This window comes from Pleurodeles waltl, chromosome 1_1 (genome assembly GCF_031143425.1).
Source record: "Pleurodeles waltl isolate 20211129_DDA chromosome 1_1, aPleWal1.hap1.20221129, whole genome shotgun sequence".
In the NCBI taxonomy this organism is placed as follows: Eukaryota; Metazoa; Chordata; class Amphibia; order Caudata; family Salamandridae; genus Pleurodeles; species Pleurodeles waltl.
The window spans coordinates 506,207,046-506,225,683 of NC_090436.1; the positions used below are offsets into that span (position 1 = coordinate 506,207,046).

An 18,638-nucleotide genomic window follows, 5' to 3' on the forward strand; every position below is an offset into this window, starting at 1 on the left:
AATTTCAAAACATGTGGTAGTTCCATCAATCTAACATCCAACCCAACAATGGATGTTGCGACAAATCATTCTCAAGGCTTCCTTGTTGGTTTAATTTTTATATATTATTGCTGCTTGGGTAGCTCCTAATAATATAATGATCGATTTGTGTTGGCCCTATCCTTTGGGGCCTCTTCAGGAATATCACAAGGATGTGGAAACACAGACATCTACTCACACTGAAAGTGCCCATCTGAATAAAGAAAGTGACTTCTGGTTGAGTGCCTCTGTCAACCCAGGGCATTTAGTCCCCCTTAGCCAGAGAGGCACATCGGAGTGGAATAGCTCAATTTCACTTGTGTCACTAACATATCATGGCTCCTTGTATCTGCCCTCTGATTTGCATAGATTGATAAGATATTAGCTCTAGTGCACAATAGATGAGGTACATTTTCAACATCACATGTCCTCTGACTAAACACATAGCTACTGTGTAGCCAAGAAGTGGGACACACTGTTCTTCCCATCACCTACCCTTGAACCCAGACTGATGAAGATAGTAAGTTCTACCCCCATTAAGCACATCGAATGCCGTGACCTCCAGCTGTGACATCCTCCTCCCTGTCTCCTATACCAACTTGACTCCTTTACACATCATGCCAACCAAGACATACTGAGGTTAAGATTTCTTTAACATCCAACAGAAAGGTGGCACAAGTGAGTCAGTCAACAATATATTTTTTTAGTTGATAATATTTAAAACAGCGTAGTTCAAACACCATATATGTGACACATACACATCAAAATCAATAAAACCAGTTAAAGTGTCTTTAAAAAGTCACTTGCCACGAATGAAAACCTTCCAAGAGGTAGCACAAACAAATCTGTTATTTTAGCAGATTGAGACAGGGTTTTGCATTCCATTGAAATTTAAATGTAATTCTAAATAATAAACACCATTTCTTCCACCATTTTCTCTGTGGCATAAAGGGTATGGCATTGAAGCAATATTTTCTTTATGCCAGTGTTACTTACACGATGGGACACAATTTTATTCCTCTCTCTTGTGAAAGTGAAACTAGCATCACTATATTACTAATTGAATGTATAAAGACAAATTTTCTGAAAATATGCAATACGTTTTAAACTGTAGAAGCAAGTAACAATGTTAGCATTCTAACAATATTTGTTGAAAATTACTTAAAGAAAAGGCAAGTTATGTACATTTTTGTTCAATAAACAAATCAATGTTGTTTTATAAGAAACCACCATAGTTCATTGTACCTGTCCCTAAGTGAGTAACGTTTGAAGAATAAATATTCTAAATTTCATTTCTCTTTTTTTCTTATTTAGAGTGCTGGCGTTATAGAGATTGCCATAGTGGATGACGATGTAATTGAATTTTCTGAAATATTCAATGTTACTTTAATGAGAGTAACAGGAGGAGCTAGGCTTGGAGAGGAAACCCGTGTGACTGTTAATATTCCACCAAATGATTCACCTGTGGGAGTTTTTGGATTCACAGAGAGAGTGGTAAGTGTCTTAAGATTGACAGGTAGCACATTCATATTTTTACATTGACTCTGTAACTTATGAATGTGAGGAACATAGAATAAAACCTTAATTACTAATGGTGTTTCCCACAGTTAATGTGAACATGTTGCTCTTCCAATATATAATTAATCAAACTCAAGTCTCCTCTTTCTTCAAAGATGCACCATGAGATTCCCCCTTCACAGGTTACGTCTGCTGCAGTTTGGCTGTGTTTAAGATAAATGTTTCAAAAAGTCTCTGTTCCTTACACATAAATTGTAATATTACCATCCACAGGACATATCACAGCTTTTAAAAGATACGCAAAAGCAAGCTCAAATAGATGACATCAAAATTGTTACCGACCTTTTTCATTCTTTATAGGTGTTTGGACAGTTCGTGATATTGTTATAAAGAACTGAGGACCATGATAGAAAGAATTGCCTGATCATTGTGCTTTGCATATTTGAAATGCAATGCTAGAAATCATCAAATCATGTTGGCTTACTAAATGGAGTACTAATTGGAGATAAATGTTCTACATTTCAAAGCAAGGCATTGAAAGATGTATACCTCAAACTAATTACACCTCAAACCTTTTATGCCTTGATTGTATTGTTTATTCAAGCCATTAACTATACTACCTTTCACCAACATAGGTTAGACTACGCAAATGTGTATTTTTCCCTCAGGTGTGATAAAATGCAAGGACTCTAAAACTAAGTATTATAGTAAATTGGAAAGATGTGAGTTATACTTTTCATGAGTAAATATTTTATAAATGAATATATTTCTCTTAACATATATATGTTTTGCCTTTGTATTTAATAAGGAGCATTTTATTACAGAGAATTGATGACAGGGTTTTAAAACCAATTTTGTTTCAAGATGAACATTTATTAAGAATGTCAGTGCATTGAACAGTGACAAACTTACAGATCAAAATATATTGGTTTCCAGTTTAATGAAAAATTAAGAAAATATGTTGGAGATGAAGAGACTGGCTTGCTTTTTATATCTATGTTTAAAGGAATTGTTCATGTGATCCTATGGTTCTGTACTTCATTCCCATCAGATAGGAGTAACAATGACATTTCATTATGTATTTGAGTGGCTGACTTAGTAATAAGTCCCACTGTTTAGCCCAGAACCCGACTAGGGTACTCATTCCCGACCACATCCCTTGGTGTGCCGATGGTCAGAGAAGACCTTGATATTAAGCACTGGGTATCACTATACCTCTGAAGGGTTTTTGGACCTAGCACAGGTGCTTAGACTGCTCACTTTGTCATTGAAAATGAATGAAGCCATGCAGCATGTCCAGAAAGACAGTCACAGGCTGATGATATTTTACACTTACTGCTGCTTGGTAATCAAGTAGGCGAGAAGACCAGAGTCAAAAAGAATTGCTAAATCTGCAAGGGACAACAGGATCTCTGTGCTTAATGGTGTACTAAATTTCATTGAAAGAGAAGCTAGGATGTTTTTTCACCAGATTGAGCTAGTAAATGAATCACTTCTACAAGGAATGCAAAATGTCATGTATACATAAAATCCTTATGCTATAAACATGGCTTATTGTGAGAGAAGTGTTGTTAAGGTATGCTAACCGATCAAAGGCAGGTTTTACAAATGGCATTTGTAACGTAGGCTAAAATTACAATCTTGAGGCCATAACCGCATTTAAGGCTTGATTCCTTTTACTTGTACTGACAGATGTTAATAAGTAAAACTGTAACAGGAGGCCCATTGTGTTCAGTTTGTTGTTATGAACATCAATAAAATATGTTTTTCCTAAAAAAGTTATTGACAGATATTTTCCTCTCATATCGTCTCTTTCTATGATACCCAGTGGGTATCATCAGCATATGTTCAAGATCTAGCTGTTATAGCTGCTTGCATCCACCTCTGTTTGCTTGTAAACGCAGGTAGTATTTGCATACAAGTGGGGAGGGACAAAGTACAGACCCTTGGTGATCCCATATTTTGTAACTCACTCAAATGTAGTAGAGGAGTAAGAAGGGGAGTAGTTTGGGGTTCCTCAAGGCCCATAGCCTACACACCACAAATGTTGACAAAATGAAGCAGATCAAGTGAAATAAATCGTACCTTAGAAACATGATTATGAATCCAATAACAAAGTTCAGGAGCTGTATCATGAAGGGCTGCAGTGGCTCAGCCCAGAGCAGAGCACCTATTTTTGTATTTGTAAGAAATTGGTTGGTTGGTTGGTTTACTGGTCAAGTAACAACCACAATCCTTTTACGGTTGAGGCATAAGCCAGCTATAAATTAACCTGTGCTCATCCCTCTGGTAGCATGGCAAAGAGCAGTCAGTCTTAACTTAGAGGCAATGTTAAAGTATGTGAGCAACACTTCAAACAGTAATAAAGTGAAAAACACCACATTAAAAAGTGCCCCATACCAAGTCAGAAAAATAGTCTGATTTTTAATAAATAAAATAAAACAAAAACTACCAAAGATCCAATTAGTAGAACCTGATATCCACAATTTTGAGGATTTGAGTGAAAACAGTGCCAAAAAGCACAAAGCGCCAACTGTGTATATCTGATTGCGCCAAATCTGGATTAAGTCACAAGTTCATGCTGACCATGATGAATCACAGGCCAGTTACAGGGACCCAATTAGGACTGCTGAACAAAGTACCTTCAATCCTGTTTTGCGAGAGTTGCAAGGAGCTGAGTCAACAAATACGTTGCACAGTTGAAGCAATGCATCGGTTCCGAGATGCAAATGAGTTGAGGTGTGAGGCCCTGCGTCGTCGTTGAGGATCCTGTCAACGGGGGCTTGTGATTCATAGTCCATCGCTGAGGATGCATCATACGGCAGGAGTGATGCATTAGTTCCGAGGAGCTGGTAGGCTGCGATATGGAGTCTGGCACCATGTATGAGTCTGCCATTGACGAGTGGTGGAAGTGCCTGCACCGATAATGCACCATCCATTGGCAGTTCTGAGGGGCTGCAATAGGATGTGGATCTTTGCGACAGGTTCACTCCACACAGCAGCGGTGATGTGTCTGTTCTGCTCGGGCAGCAAAGGCAATGCGTTGGTTCCGCTGGATCCACAGAGGCTGGCAGAATACCTTTAGCCCACTTCCAAGTATAACTAGCCAACTTCCAAGGGTCCAGGACTGGGGTGGCACCATTTGGCAGGGTAGACTCACAGATGGCAGAGTCCAGGTGCATGATTATTGGAATCCTATTGTGTCCATGAGGCTGCAGACTAGGAAGCCAGCCACCTGGAAGTCACTCTTGGGTTTTGGGTTCAAGAAATACAGGTCTAGTCCTTCTCACCCAGGCAGGAGGGCAGCAGGCAGCAGGTTAGCACAGTATGGCAGCAGTCCTTAAGAACAGCATTCCGGCAGAGTTACAATCCGTATAGCAGCACAACAGTCCTTCTTCCTGGCAGAGTATCCACAGGTCCAGAAATGTACTGAAGAGATCTGTGTCTGAGTTCCTGTATTCCTACCCAGTTGTGCATTTGAATTGAGGATAAGCTTCTAGAGGCATGCCTTTGAAGTACTGAAGTGCCCTGCCTTCCTGGCCCTTGCAGCAGACTAACTACAGGGGATATGAAGCCCTTTTTGTGGAGACAGGACACAGACTATTCAAGGGTAGTTGGGGTGGGCCCAGCTCCTCCCTCCCATCCTGCCAGTGATGACCCATCCAGTCACATCCATGCTCTCATTGTGTATACTTGTCTATGAGGAACACACAAAGCCCAACTGTCAAATACACCAAGTCATGTGACCCAGATTCAGCTGTAGGCATCAAATGGCAAAGCCAGGAAAATGCCAACTTTCTAAAAGTAGCATTTTAAAAATTGTTATTTAAAATCGGACTTTATCAGATTTAGGATTGTTCATTGAAATTCCAAAGACACCGGACATGAACTGGTTATCAGTTCCAATCTGGAAATTACATTTATTATAAATACTAATGTAACTCCAATGTTATCTAATGGAAGATGTAAGCCTTGCAGTAGTGAAAAATGAATGTAAGAGTTTTTCACTATCAGGACATGTAAAACTTGAAAGCACATGTCCAACTTTTTAAATACACTGCTCCCTGCACTTCTGGGCTGCCCAGGGAGCCTAACATGGGGGTGGCATATGTATTAAAAAGGAAGGTTTGTACCTGGCAAAAGATTTATTTTGCCAGGTCGACATGGCAGTTAAAAACTGCAATGGCAGGCTGGAAACCTGTTTAAAATGCTACTTAAGTGGGTGGCCGAATCAGTGCTTAAGGCCCACTACTAGCTTTTAATTTGAAGGTCCTGGGCACAAGTAGTGCCACTTTACTAGGAACTTATAAGTAAATTAAATATGCCAACTGCGTATAAGCCAATTCTGCCATATTTTAAGGAGACATACAAACCAGTGGTCCAAATGGGTGATACACAGGATATAGCAAATCTGGACTCTATACCATTATCATATAACCTCAGCCCAAAGGAGAGAGGAAAAGACCATTATTTCATGAGACAAAAAACTCTTTCATAAAAGGGAAAAGTGTGTACACACACATTACAACACAAAAAACAATACTCAATTGAATTTAGTACCAAACTGTATTAAAGCTGAATATATCCATAAACATATTCCTCATCATAACATTGCCCCAAGGGTCTAAAAACAGGGGATTCTTTAGACATCTATTAATAAAAGTATGAGCTATCTGAACAAATTCACAGTGTACCTCTCTAAGCCGCAAGGCTTGGAGAGTTATTTTACACCCTTGGCTCTTTTACTTTTATTAATGGATATGTAAAGAATCACCTGTTTAGGCCGACACATATGACATCTTACGTTGCTGGATCTAATTTGATGACATTTAGCCCCAGATGAATCACTGTGATCCCAGGTTGTTCCCTTTTGTCCTAATGAAGACCCACTATTAAGGTCTTAAGCAACCTCCCTTCTTGTTTGGGTCGAAAAGTGAACAATTCTTTCTCCCCAGCCTGGACTGCTTCACCCTCCATGGAAGGACTGTATTGATTCAAACGATTCTGAAAGAGTTTTTTCTGTCATGAAATAATGGTCTTTTTATGACTGCTGGTATAGAGTCTGGATAGGCCAATTCATTTGCATCCTGTGTATCACCTGTTAGGACCAATTGCATGTATCACATTGTACCCAGGTCTTGCAGCTCATATGGTTACTCCATTGTTAAGAAATTGGATATTTTAAGGAGACAGCACAAGCACTTTGACACTGTTTAGTAGTGGTAAAGTGTGCTAGATTCCCAAGACTAGTGAAAAATAAGTCAGAAAAACAGGAGGTCTGATGGCAAAATTTTAGGGGGAAAACCACGCCAAGGATGCCAGGTCAAACAGTATTTCTGTAGTGTGTAAAGTGAATTAATTTAACCCCATATTTCTAAATGTTTCTGTATGATTTAAAACAGTACCACTCAGGAATTTAAAGCAGCAAGCCCCGCTCACTGTTTTCAAGCTGTTCTTTCTAAAAATCAGACTTTAACTTCAAGAAATCTCTGGTTAAATGAATTCACATTACACAGGGTGGAAGCATTTAACAGGCACTGTAATCTGCACTAACCAGCGCAGCCCTTCATGATATGGCCCTACTTACCATTAAACGTCTCAGTGCAGATAACATGTAAACTTGAATCTGTCGAAACAAACTTGCATATTTGTCTTTTTCGGGAGAAAGGATTTAAGGGGGTGAACTAATATTGCTTGGGACCTATAATAAATGATCTTTCGTGCTAAATATCTTCTGCCCACACTAGTTTGCCCTTACAATACATTTTAACAGGTTCCTTGAAATATCGTTGAAGTACTTACTCACGAGTAAATTGTTTTGAACTCTGAAGGAGAAAAAGTGCAGTCATTGTTGGTACTTTGGTATTTTCTGATGGACGAGGAGCTATATTCTTTGTGTTTCAGTCTTTTTCTTTTGTCTTTAAGGTAACAGTTTATGAACCAAAGTCACCTGGTGACCCAGCTGGGTCGGTGTCATTAACTGTGGCACGGAGTCAAGGTGGAAGAGGTGCAGTAAGAATTATTTGGATGCTAGAGGATGCAGCAAAATTTGATCTCAGTCCTTTAAATGGAACTATTGTCTTTAATGAGGTACTTAGTGAAATATTAAATATTAAATTGCCTAGCATAAATTACAAACAACATTACATTTGTATATTATGCTGCTATAAAATGTGACTTATTTTACTTATGCAAATAATTTTAAACATAAACTCCCCACAATTTGCATCTTTTATTGTCATTCCACTGAATTTAATATAATTACATGCAAATAGTCTGTACTGTACAGCGATGCCTGTAAAAACTGCAGTGTAACCAAGTAGGGAACGGAGAACAGAACAGGGAACACTTACCCTAGCCCTGCAATACCACTGTTGCCCACACACTTTTTGTGGTTGCCTGAGAAGGCAATCAAATCCAGCAGGAACTGAGATTGCTTGCTTAATAGAGTATGACTTTCCATAACTCGGAGAATAATCAATTATTATAATTAGAATTGAACCGGATCTCAGCAAAAAAAACACAGCTACGAAAGCAGATGCCCAGGCAATATTCTCGGTAGGAGTGGCTAAAGGGCCCAGATCCCCAGGTATGTCTGGGTCCAGGGCAGGATTATGCTTCGTATTTGTGCTGCATATGTTGTGTTTGGCTGGGTTTGTGTGTACATAACTAAGTTTTTGATTCGCTCTATGCCCTCTTTAATACGCATGATATATGTCTGTGTTTCAGGCAGGGATATGTCGTGGTACAGCAAACCAAACCCACATACCTTGCTTTAATCTTCTGTTGTAATGGAGGTGTATTATTGTCTTTTCTGCTAATTTAGAGAGAAACGTTTCCCACCGTGCCACCTGCTTAGTAACCTCCTTGAGCTCAAGTATTAACAACTGTATTTTCAGTGTCCATGCATTTCATTAATTCTCTTTTCCATTGGGATAATCCTGGTGAACTGGGAGAATTCTGCGTCATTAAGAGTTGTGTCATATCTAGTAACAAGGTCAGGTCAACAAATCTGCACTCAAGTTAGATTTTCTTGGTTCCCAAGTCGTAGTACAGCGAACCAAACCCACATACTTTGCTTTAATCTTCTGTTGTAATGGAGGTGTATTATTGTCTTTTCTGCTAATTTAGAGAGAAACGTTTCCCACCGTGTCACCTGCTTAGTAACCTCCTTGAGCTCAAGTATTAACAACTGTATTTTCAGTGTCCATGCATTTCATTAATTCTCTTTTCCATTGGGATAACCCTGGTGAACTGGGAGAATTCTGCGTCATTAAGAGTTGTGTCATATCTAGTACCAAGGTCAGGTCAACAAATCTGCACTCAAGTTAGATTTTCTTGGTTCCCATCATGTATTTATGCATGTATATATGTATGTATGTATGTGGTTTGTCTATAGCGTGAACCTAGCCTACCTAAACAACATCAAAGTGCTGATCACAGTCAAATGCAAACATAAAGTCAATAAGTGATAGGAAAGGTAGTGGATATGTGTACTGTTAATGCATTGTGATCAAGTGTTCTTTAAAGAAGTAGTCCTTCAGCTCATTCCTCAGTTGGAGCAGCATTGGGGCGGTTGTGAATGACAAGGGGATGTTCCAGTTCCTGGATGCATGGATGGAGAAGGCCTGTTGTCTTGTTTTATTTATTTTTACACTCCTTACTCTGATGATGGCTTGACTGTAGGCATTCCGAGAGCCACCAGAGATGGTGATGGTTGTAATGGATGGTGTGGGTCTAGTGGCTCGCACTGCTGTTGTTGTGGTCACCCAGAAACAGGGGTGTATTTCCGGGGCCGCGGAAAAAGTTAATAAATAAGAGGAAGAGTGGACGTTTTCCAGCTTTTGGTGCCACTGCAGCAACAAGTGTAGTCCGTTATTGCAGTGCACAATTCAGCGTCAGCGCACGTGCTGTAGCCAGCATTACACTGGCGACGAGGAGGATCCGGTCCTGCATGTACACGCCACAAGAGTGCCAGATGTGCTCTGACAAGCCACTGTGTGGAGAGAGGGAGCAACGTGGAGCCTGGGAAAGTTTTTTTCTTCTTCCCCTGGAGAAGCGCCTGCATCCAGTGAACACAGTGGAAGGAACAGACACTTGGGAAATTAAAGCTAAGGACAGTTCAGGGAATATGAAGGACCAGTAGGGAGGCAGAGAAAAAAAAAGAAAAAATAACGAAATCAATGAAAATAATATAAATACATCTAAATAAAGAAAAGCAGAGGGACAAAGGCTCTGATCAACACATGTGCATCAGGAGAGCTGGTGCATTGCCCACAGATGACAGAGGTGCACTGGTCCTCGGTGAAGCAACATGGACACTCAAAAGGGATCACAGAGTGGCCTCGCTCAGCGCCATGGCGGGTGGATGCTGTGCAAGTGCACTGAATGTAAAGACACCACTGTATGTCCTAGCAAGATCAGAGGGGTGCTGCAACTACTGTGGAAGGGAAAAGCACAGTGCCAGGGAATGCCCAGCGCAAGGAAAAACCTACTTGAATTGTGGGAGGATGAACCACTTTGCCACAGTCTGCAAAGGAAGCGGAAGGGGGAGGGGAATGAGAGGACGAAGGGCACCCACCAAGGCGATCAAGCAACTATCCTTTGATGACATATTGTCACGTGGTACCGGCTATCCACCCCCCAGAACACCCTGGAAAACTCTTCAATGGAAGAAGAGGAAGAAGAAGCATTTCTTGTCTCATTCACCAGTGACCTGAAGAGACACCGACGTCCACAGCCCACGTGTATAGTGGAGGTAGAGGGATTGAGAGTAAAGCCCTGATAGACACGGAGGCATTGGTGAACGTCATGAGAATACAGAAGTGTAAGCGCTTCCATCCCCGTCCGCTGATGATGCCCTCGAAAACTAAAATATTCACGTATGGGAGCTGCACATCCCTTCCCCTGAAAGGGTGAATATCTGTGACCATCCTCACCGAAGGCAAAACCATCCACACCACGCTTCACGTAGTGGACAGAGAGGCGGACACACTCCTAGGCAGCCGATGAGCAGAAGAGCTGGGACTGGTGTCATTCGCAAGAAGCATTCGGATGTGCCAGGTAGACGAAATACTCCAACAATTCCCGGAACTCTTCACAGGCCTAGGATGTCTGAAGGCACCCCCGATCCGCCTTTATACTGACAAGACAGTGAAGCCTGTCGCTCTGAGACACAGGCGGGTGCCAATTCATCCTCGACCGCTGGTGGAGCAAGAGCTAATTAAACTCGAGGAACAAGGGGTTATCGAAAAAGTGTCGGGCCCACACCCTGGGTGTCACCGATGTTGGATGCTGAAAAGCCGAAGCAGCCTGGCAAGATTCAGCTCTTCATTGACATGGACATCCCTAACACGGCAATCCGAAGGGAGAGGCACATCACTCTCACACTAGTTTATGTCATAGCGGATCTTAAGGGGTCCAAGTGGTTCTCGAACCTGGATTTGAACGCAGGATACCACCAGCTCAATCTGGCTGAAGAAAGCAGGTATATAACAACGTTCTCAATGCACCTTGGGCTAAGGATGTATAAAAGACTAAGCTTTGGCATATCCTCAGTGGCCGAGGTGTTCCAGGACGCTATCCGACAAACTCTGGCGGGGCTGCCAGGTGTCATGAATGTATGTGATGACATCCTGATACACTCTGCCACCGCCGAAGAGCACCACCGTCATTTGCAAGCCACTCTACTGCGGCTATCGGAACATGGGCTTACCCTCCACGAGAAAAAGTGTTAATTCTTCCAAATGTCCATCAATTTCTTTGGGTACGTGTTCAACCAGGACAGTATTCAGGTAGGCCCCCGAAAGTCCCCAGTGATCAAGCCACCCCTGCCACGCGGACAGTGACAGCTGTGAGGAGCTTCCTTGGAATGGCAACATATTGTGGTTGTTTTATTCTACAGCTGGCTACCATCTCTGAGCCTCTTCGAGCCCTCATGAAGGCTGAGGCCCCCTGGGTGTGGGAGGAACAAGAAGAGCAAGTGTTTCAAGCGCTGAAGAAGGCCCTTCTGTGCCAGAAAACCATGGCCTACTTCGAACCTACCAAGAAGTCCAAATTAGTGGTAGATGCCAGCCAAGTGGGACTGGGTGCTGTGTTGACGCAGGAAGCTGGACCAGGCCGTAGGGCCCCCCTTGCAAATGCCAGCAAGGCACTCACCCCGACGGAGCAACACTACTCCCAAATTGAATGGGAAGCGTTGCCCATCAAGTGGGCATGTGACCATTTTCATCTGTACTTGCAGGACAGACCACTCAGGGTAGTGACTGATCCTCAGCCGCTCGTTCCATTGTTCAAGGGGACTGCACCTCATCCAACCCCTTGGATTGAGCGATGGGCCATCCAACTTCCACACTATAGCCTGGAAGTGGTCTACTGACCTGGCACCAGGAACCCCACTGACTTTCTGTCACAGCACTGGGGGAATCAGCCCCTGTCAACGACCCAGATGACAAGATAATCGAAGTGCAGATCCAGGAGCTGGCCCACAACAGCTGTCCCAAGGCCACAAGTGAAGATGGCACTCTGTTGAGAGCAAAACAGGCCCTGGAGCAGGGGTCATGGCATGAGTTCCTCAAAAGCCCCCATCATTGGGCAGAGGCTGACCATGACAGGCTATTGAAGTTGTGGAAGATAAGACATGAACTCAGTCTTACTCCTGAAGGACTTCTTCTAAGAGGGCACCGGCTGGTGATCCCTGCATCATGAGGGAAAAGGTATTGAGACAGAAGTGGATGAGTGTGTGAAACAATGCCCGGCCTGACAGCTGACCACCACGCCTAAAGTGTCAGCGCAGGTCATTACAGAAGAGCCTTCCCCCACCCCGTGGTTCAAGATCAGTCTGGATTTTGGAAGTTTCCCAGATGGGAGGACAACCCTAGTCATCGTTGACAGCTATTTGAAGTATCCGGTGGTGGAGTTGATTGACTCTACATCAGTTACCAAAGTTGGGCCCACACTGGAGAAGACATTTGCAAAGTTTGGTCTACCAGAGGAGGTGCAAACCGACAATGGACCTTCCGTTCTATGGTGCTGAGTTTCAAGAACTACTGAAAGGCCTGGGCATCCACCACAGAAGGATTACACCGCAATGGCCACAGGCGAATGGTGAGGTTGAGCGTTTTATGCACATTCTCAATAAAGTGTTTTGTATTGCCACTTTGGAAAACATGGACCCGGAAGTAAGCCTTCACCGATTCCTACGGAAGTACAGGGGGACTCCTCACTGCACCACAAACCACAAACCACCCTCCCTGGTCTCTGATGTTGGTGGGAGTGAGGCAAGACTCTATCCCTAGTCCCCTGGAGTGGAAGCCGATGCCATACCATCCGGATCGAACCCAGTCCAAGAGGCGGTGAATGAATGTGCCAGCCGTACTCTGCGTGCTGCCTGACGAGTGATCAGGGTAGGTGATCAGGTGTCCGGGATAGGCGTCCTGGCTGGAAATTCCATACGTTGTATGGACCTGGTATCTGGACTATCACCAAGATATCGGGCACTATGGTGACCGCAGAGAAGGGAGGTGATAAAGTGACCAGGAATATTTCATGATGGCTTATATTTTTTCTTGCTGTGGATGAGATGTGCACAAATTCCATTAAGGGGTAAAAGTGTGGAGGTTAGAAGGCCACTGAGCAGAGCATTACTTCCATCCACATGCAAGGGTTAAATAAATTGAACAGCAGTTCTACAGAGGCTTTCTGAAGGAAACAGTTTTACTTATTTTAGAATATATAGTTGGTATCAGGACACCTTTGTGCTTTTGGAAGGTGTGCTCCTTGAGTGTTAGGTTTGTCTCTAAGTGACTTGTCATTTTGTGAAAGTTGAGTTTTGAAGCAGTCAAGGTTAATGTAATTGAGCCAGTTGCATATTGTTTCTTTGTTATTGTTCATGACTGATAAAAGGAATTCTGTCTTCTTTGGGGTGCGCTTCAGATAGATGCTAGACATCCAGGTCTGAATGGCCAAGTGCATTCATGTAGAGGTTAAAGATGACAGAGAACAGTTTGGGACCCTGAGGGACTCCAAAAGGTATAGATCTTTTTTGACCTGGGTGTTCCCATGTGAGAAAGCTGTTGTTGGTTGAAAATGTAGGAGGACAATTAGTGAAAGACATAGTTGATGAATCACATTTGAGGATGCTTATAATGGTGGAGTGGTCCACTTTATCGAAAGCAGTGAAGAAGTCAAGAAATATCAGAATGCAGGGATCTAATTCATCTGTGGTCAGGAAGGCATTGTCTACTATGTGTTAGGTAGCTGTCTCCATGCCACAACGTAATCTAAAGCCAGACTGGTAGGCGCGCAGGATATGGTTAGCATTCCTATGGGTTGAACATTGACTTCTTTTTCAAAGAAATTGCCATCATCATCAGGTTCTAGTGTAGGTATGTTTAGGAATGGAAGAATATATCCTAAAATAGTGAGTAGGGTTAGAGAGAAATCCCAAAGAAAGCTTTGGTAAAAGAAGAGGGTAAGGCATCATCTTCATAAGTGGCTTTGTGGGAGTTGAGGATGTTGATGAGAGCTCCAAGTGATAGGTCTTTGTAGGATGACCATTGCTGGGTTGCACCAGAAAGGGTGGACATAAGTAATGAAGCAGACTTGATGTTGTACATATACTGTTGGCTCGTCTGTATTTTTTCTCGGAAGAACTGGTTGATCGCATTGCTTTTTTCTATGAAGTGAGAAATAGGTTACTCCAGCAGGGTATGATGCAGTTCTTAGTTGTCTTGAAAAGCATTCTGCTTCTTTAGGTGGCTTCATTAGAATAGTGAAAGGGCTGTTGAGGGGAAGCCTATTATGACACATGTAATTATTCAATATACTCAGTGCCGTCAATCCAAAACCTTTTGAAGAATGGACACAACCATAACACATTCATCAGTTTAGTATTTTTAGCATGACATCCTAGGCATAAGTTCAACTGTAATCAATTTGAATCTGTCATTTCTAGAACAAACACATGGTCAATCTTCTACTGTTTGACTCTCCATCTCTGTTTCCACAAAATCTTCCACTCAGGTCTCCCTTGTTAGCACTCCCAATGAGACTTTAGTCATGTTCAGTGAAGTATGATGCAGTTGGAGTAGTGCTCTCTTTCTTCTAACCTTATTCTATCAACACATTTACAGCTGCTTGTTTTTGCAGTTGACTAGTATCCCAATTCCAGATTTCATTGTCATGACCAATGACCCAAGTGTCAGAAACTGCCCTAACGATATGGGGTGTAGGCTCTGTCATGTATACAAGATGTTACCATCAAACAGGCCATCCAAAACTGTAATTCCTACCCTTGTTCACATCAACATGGCTCTTAGTTTAGCTATTTTTATGAGCACCAGCGAGGCATCCTAAGTTCATATATTGTGTTTGTTTCACTGTGCTTTAGGTCTTGGTCCTAACAGTTTCTACTTGCATGCACTAGTTTGGGGAATAAATAATTATTCATCTACTTATCAATAAATGTGTTGGAATTATGTCAGTGTAGGAAATGACCATCTTTAATAGTGTTTTTTCATTCAGTGTTTTTGCTGGTTGTAGAACTATGTGCAGTTTACCAGCCAGTGGGAAAGTGCCTGTGCTCCCCAACTACACATGATGAAATTGCTATACCCCTAATTGGCATATCAGTCAGCCAGTCTGTCAAATCTTTATTCAGCCATATAAATGACCTTAAAAGCACAATAAAAATAACATCTAACACATTCTATTTGTGCACAGTTTAGTTTAACCTTCTAATATAACAGTCATGCTAAAAACATAAAATAACACAATTATTAAAAATATATATAAACAAGCTCTAGTGATAAAAACAGCTCCCAATCAGTTAACAAGGGAATCATTTAGTTTCAGTAAGTACCAGTCAAGTATATACAGTACAATGAAAAGCTAAGTCAGACCTGGATCAGTTTACATCACATATTTGTTTCTCACTTTTGAAGCATAAACAATGAAATTCAAGAATGAAATACATATTGAAGGAGTCTCAAGGCACTGTAAAAAGAGCAGACCCTCCTAGTGTTTATTAAAAAACCTGCCACATAAAATAGGACAAAGGAAACGTATTCTAAATGAAGATTACAATGCGCAAAAAAGCATAAAGTACTTTGTTGCTCGAGGTGACACCCCATCACAAGGACAACACAGCAGTGAGACAAACCATGTGCCTGTGGAAAAAGTGTATCATGTTAACTCTTAGTTGTGTAAGGTAAAATCTTAATTTAGTGTCCTTTATCCATACTAGATATGGCTCCATGTAAGAGCAGTTGAAATGGGCTCATATGATTGAACAGTAACCATATTAATTGATTTTATTATCCTGGGATCCTCCTTGTATGCATAAAACCTTTTCTTAACTAGCTCCTGGGCATGAGAGCTGATATCACATGGACTATCAAAAAGGCAGCTCAGACCCAGATTTTGTAAGGTGTTTTTAACATACTTGAGCCAGGGAATGGCTAACATATTGCTATGCTTTAGGCAGTCCTCAACTATTTTGTGTGTAAAACACATTTCGGGCATGGCCCAAACTTTCACACATAATACAATAGGTGCCAGTGTTACTGCTTCTTCCAGATAGCCTACCTCCAGTTCCTCATGAGAAAGAAAGCTTGGCGTGGATTTCGAAGTCCCTAGCAAGCTAATCAAAAATCGGTTGTATACAACCTGAAAGGTCCTTGCAGCTGTATGCTCCCACACCCCGGCAGCATTTATACCAGCTGAAAGGCATTTACTTTTGTAAAGGATAATTATTTCTTTAGGGGCTTGTGTCCTAATTTTTAGCAAACGTAAAACTAGATTTGCATGACACCCCAATCCTCTGGGACCTCTGGGTTGTTAATCTTTCCCAACTCATGTTGGTCTCAAAAAGGATACCCACATAATCAGAATTCAGTGTCTTCATAATAGGAGTCTCCCCAATAAACTAGCTTTTGTAATGGGTGTTTTATGGCCACAGCTCAAAATAAAACATTTTCTTATGGTTGACCTTTAAATTCAACCCCCTGCATAAAATTATTGAATCCATCAAAAAAGGGCTTGTAGACCATTTGCCGTACGTGCAATTAAACTGCATTGCCCATGTACAAAAATACAGGGACCAAGCAGGAGCCAAATTTAGGGATGTCAGATGTGCAGGTAGTTCAAAAGGTATCTAAAGCATTAATATCAAATAACAATAAAAAGGAGGTTAGCATACAACCCTGTCTTACCCCTCATGCAGCTTGTATAGAGTGCGTGTAATCACCAAATTGTGTATATCGTACACTCATACGAGTAGCCCAATGAAAGCTCCTTAAGAGCTGCAATAAGGGAAGGTCATCACCTGCTAACCCCATCGTCCCCCAATTTACCTCTGCCATCTAAGTTAAAGGCACAGAAGAGGGCTCCTCCCCTGGCCTTGACATATTTACCCAGAATCAGGGACAGGTTGAAGGCTTGTTCAGTGGGGCGAAGAAGAGGGCAGAGCCCCTATTGGGCTTCTGAAAAGAAAGATTTGTTTCTCCGCCACGGATTCCAGTTTTGCTAAAATCACTCTACCAAGTTATTTTATGGAGGAGTCTAACAACAAAATAGGGTGATATTTTTGCCAGGGCATTCCTATCTCCTTTCTTAAAAATAGGGGCTGTTACTGATTCCCTCCATGAATCAATAGGGCCCTTGTGAATTGAGGCTTTAAAATCATTCATTGGCATTTCTAACTTAACTACACGTCCCTAGAATATGGTGCAAGTGTACCAAGGGCCTGTAATTTAAATGTCACTAGTGGACTGTAGCACACATTGTGCCATCCACTACAGTGACAGTGCCTGTCATGTGTAGCCTGGTTGTGCAATTTTAAAACTGAACATTCGACCTGTGAAAATCAGCCATTTTGACAGGACTAGACCTTCCTTTTAAATATTACTACATCTCCCCTAAGTAGACGTTTAACTGCCCATAATGCAGGGTGCATGGTATTCAAAAGTAGGACATGTAAAAATGTAATGTTACACATATCCTTTCAGTGAAAAAGCCCCAAATACTTTGTTCACTGTATCCAGGCTGGCTGTAGGAAAGCTTTGGGATGTTATGCTATATTTAATAATGTTATCCCTATCTAGAAAACACCTACACATTTGTCTCTTGGATGTTTATTGAAAGCCCAATTCACTGGTGCAGCTAGATTTTTTAATTAAACATTATGGAAAAAAAATACTTTTAGAAATTTACCTTTTCCATGCCTACAGAACCTGGAGGCCCCTTTTCTGTGTCATCCGGTGACTAAATAGCCCTCTTGATGAGGTGTGAAAGTTGCTCCCAGAGCAGAGTACCTTCCTTAGAAAACTACTGGATCTTGGAAAGATCAGAAGAGGACTGAACCTGCTCTCTCAGACCTGGGAAGTGCTTGAAGATGAGACCGAGTATCTCTCTTACCCAGAATAAATTAGTGGTCTCCAAGGGTCATAAGGCTACAGGGACACAACAAGCTAAAAAGGACTTTCCTGCAACTGCCCAGTTGACTTGGTCCAACTAGAAGTGTGCTGGACTCTGCTGCTGGCCACTGCCAGAGTGAGTATTGACCCTCAAGTGCTGCTCCTAAGGATCAGAGACCCTAGGCTGTGTCAAAATGTACTCCTTCTAACATCCTAAGAAACCTGGGACCTTGAAGCTTTTTGGCTCCAAAGACTTCTGCAGGACCAGGACTAGTGTGTGAAACCGATACAATGAAGGTGCTTTGCCATTGGACTAAAGAGTCAGGTTGTTCTAGCTTGGAGCTTTTCTGCAGCAAATATGATTCAGTTGTACTTCGTTGAGAAGGTATCTGGCATTATGGACCTTAATTTGATTCAAATATAGCCACTGGATCCCCAATTGGAAGAATCCTAGTGACAAAAGATTGACAAAGTCCAAATGTAGATATCTTCACTGGGCAAAGGTGCCAAAAGTATATGGCCAGCAAAGGAACTTTGTTGGGCCTAAATTCCTATTCCTCCTCCTCTTAGCTTTCCTGACAAAAATCAGTGGTACCCTGTTCCAGTAGCTATCCAATATCATGTGGTGGAGCCCTACTTCCTTGCCTTGATGAGGATTTTTGACTTCCATTTCTAATACGAAGGGCC

At 42.0% G+C, this 18,638-nt stretch overlaps 1 protein-coding gene across 1 annotated transcript in view; it reads left to right on the plus strand.

The window, feature by feature from the left end:
- Positions 1-18,638, plus strand: part of ADGRV1 (adhesion G protein-coupled receptor V1) — a 2,003,619-nt gene that overhangs the window by 897,355 nt on the left and 1,087,626 nt on the right. The window contains exons 58-59 of the mRNA XM_069225272.1: positions 1,333-1,512; positions 7,462-7,626. Of these exons, the coding sequence (XP_069081373.1) occupies positions 1,333-1,512; positions 7,462-7,626 (345 nt within the window). The remainder of the gene's footprint in view (positions 1-1,332; positions 1,513-7,461; positions 7,627-18,638) is intronic.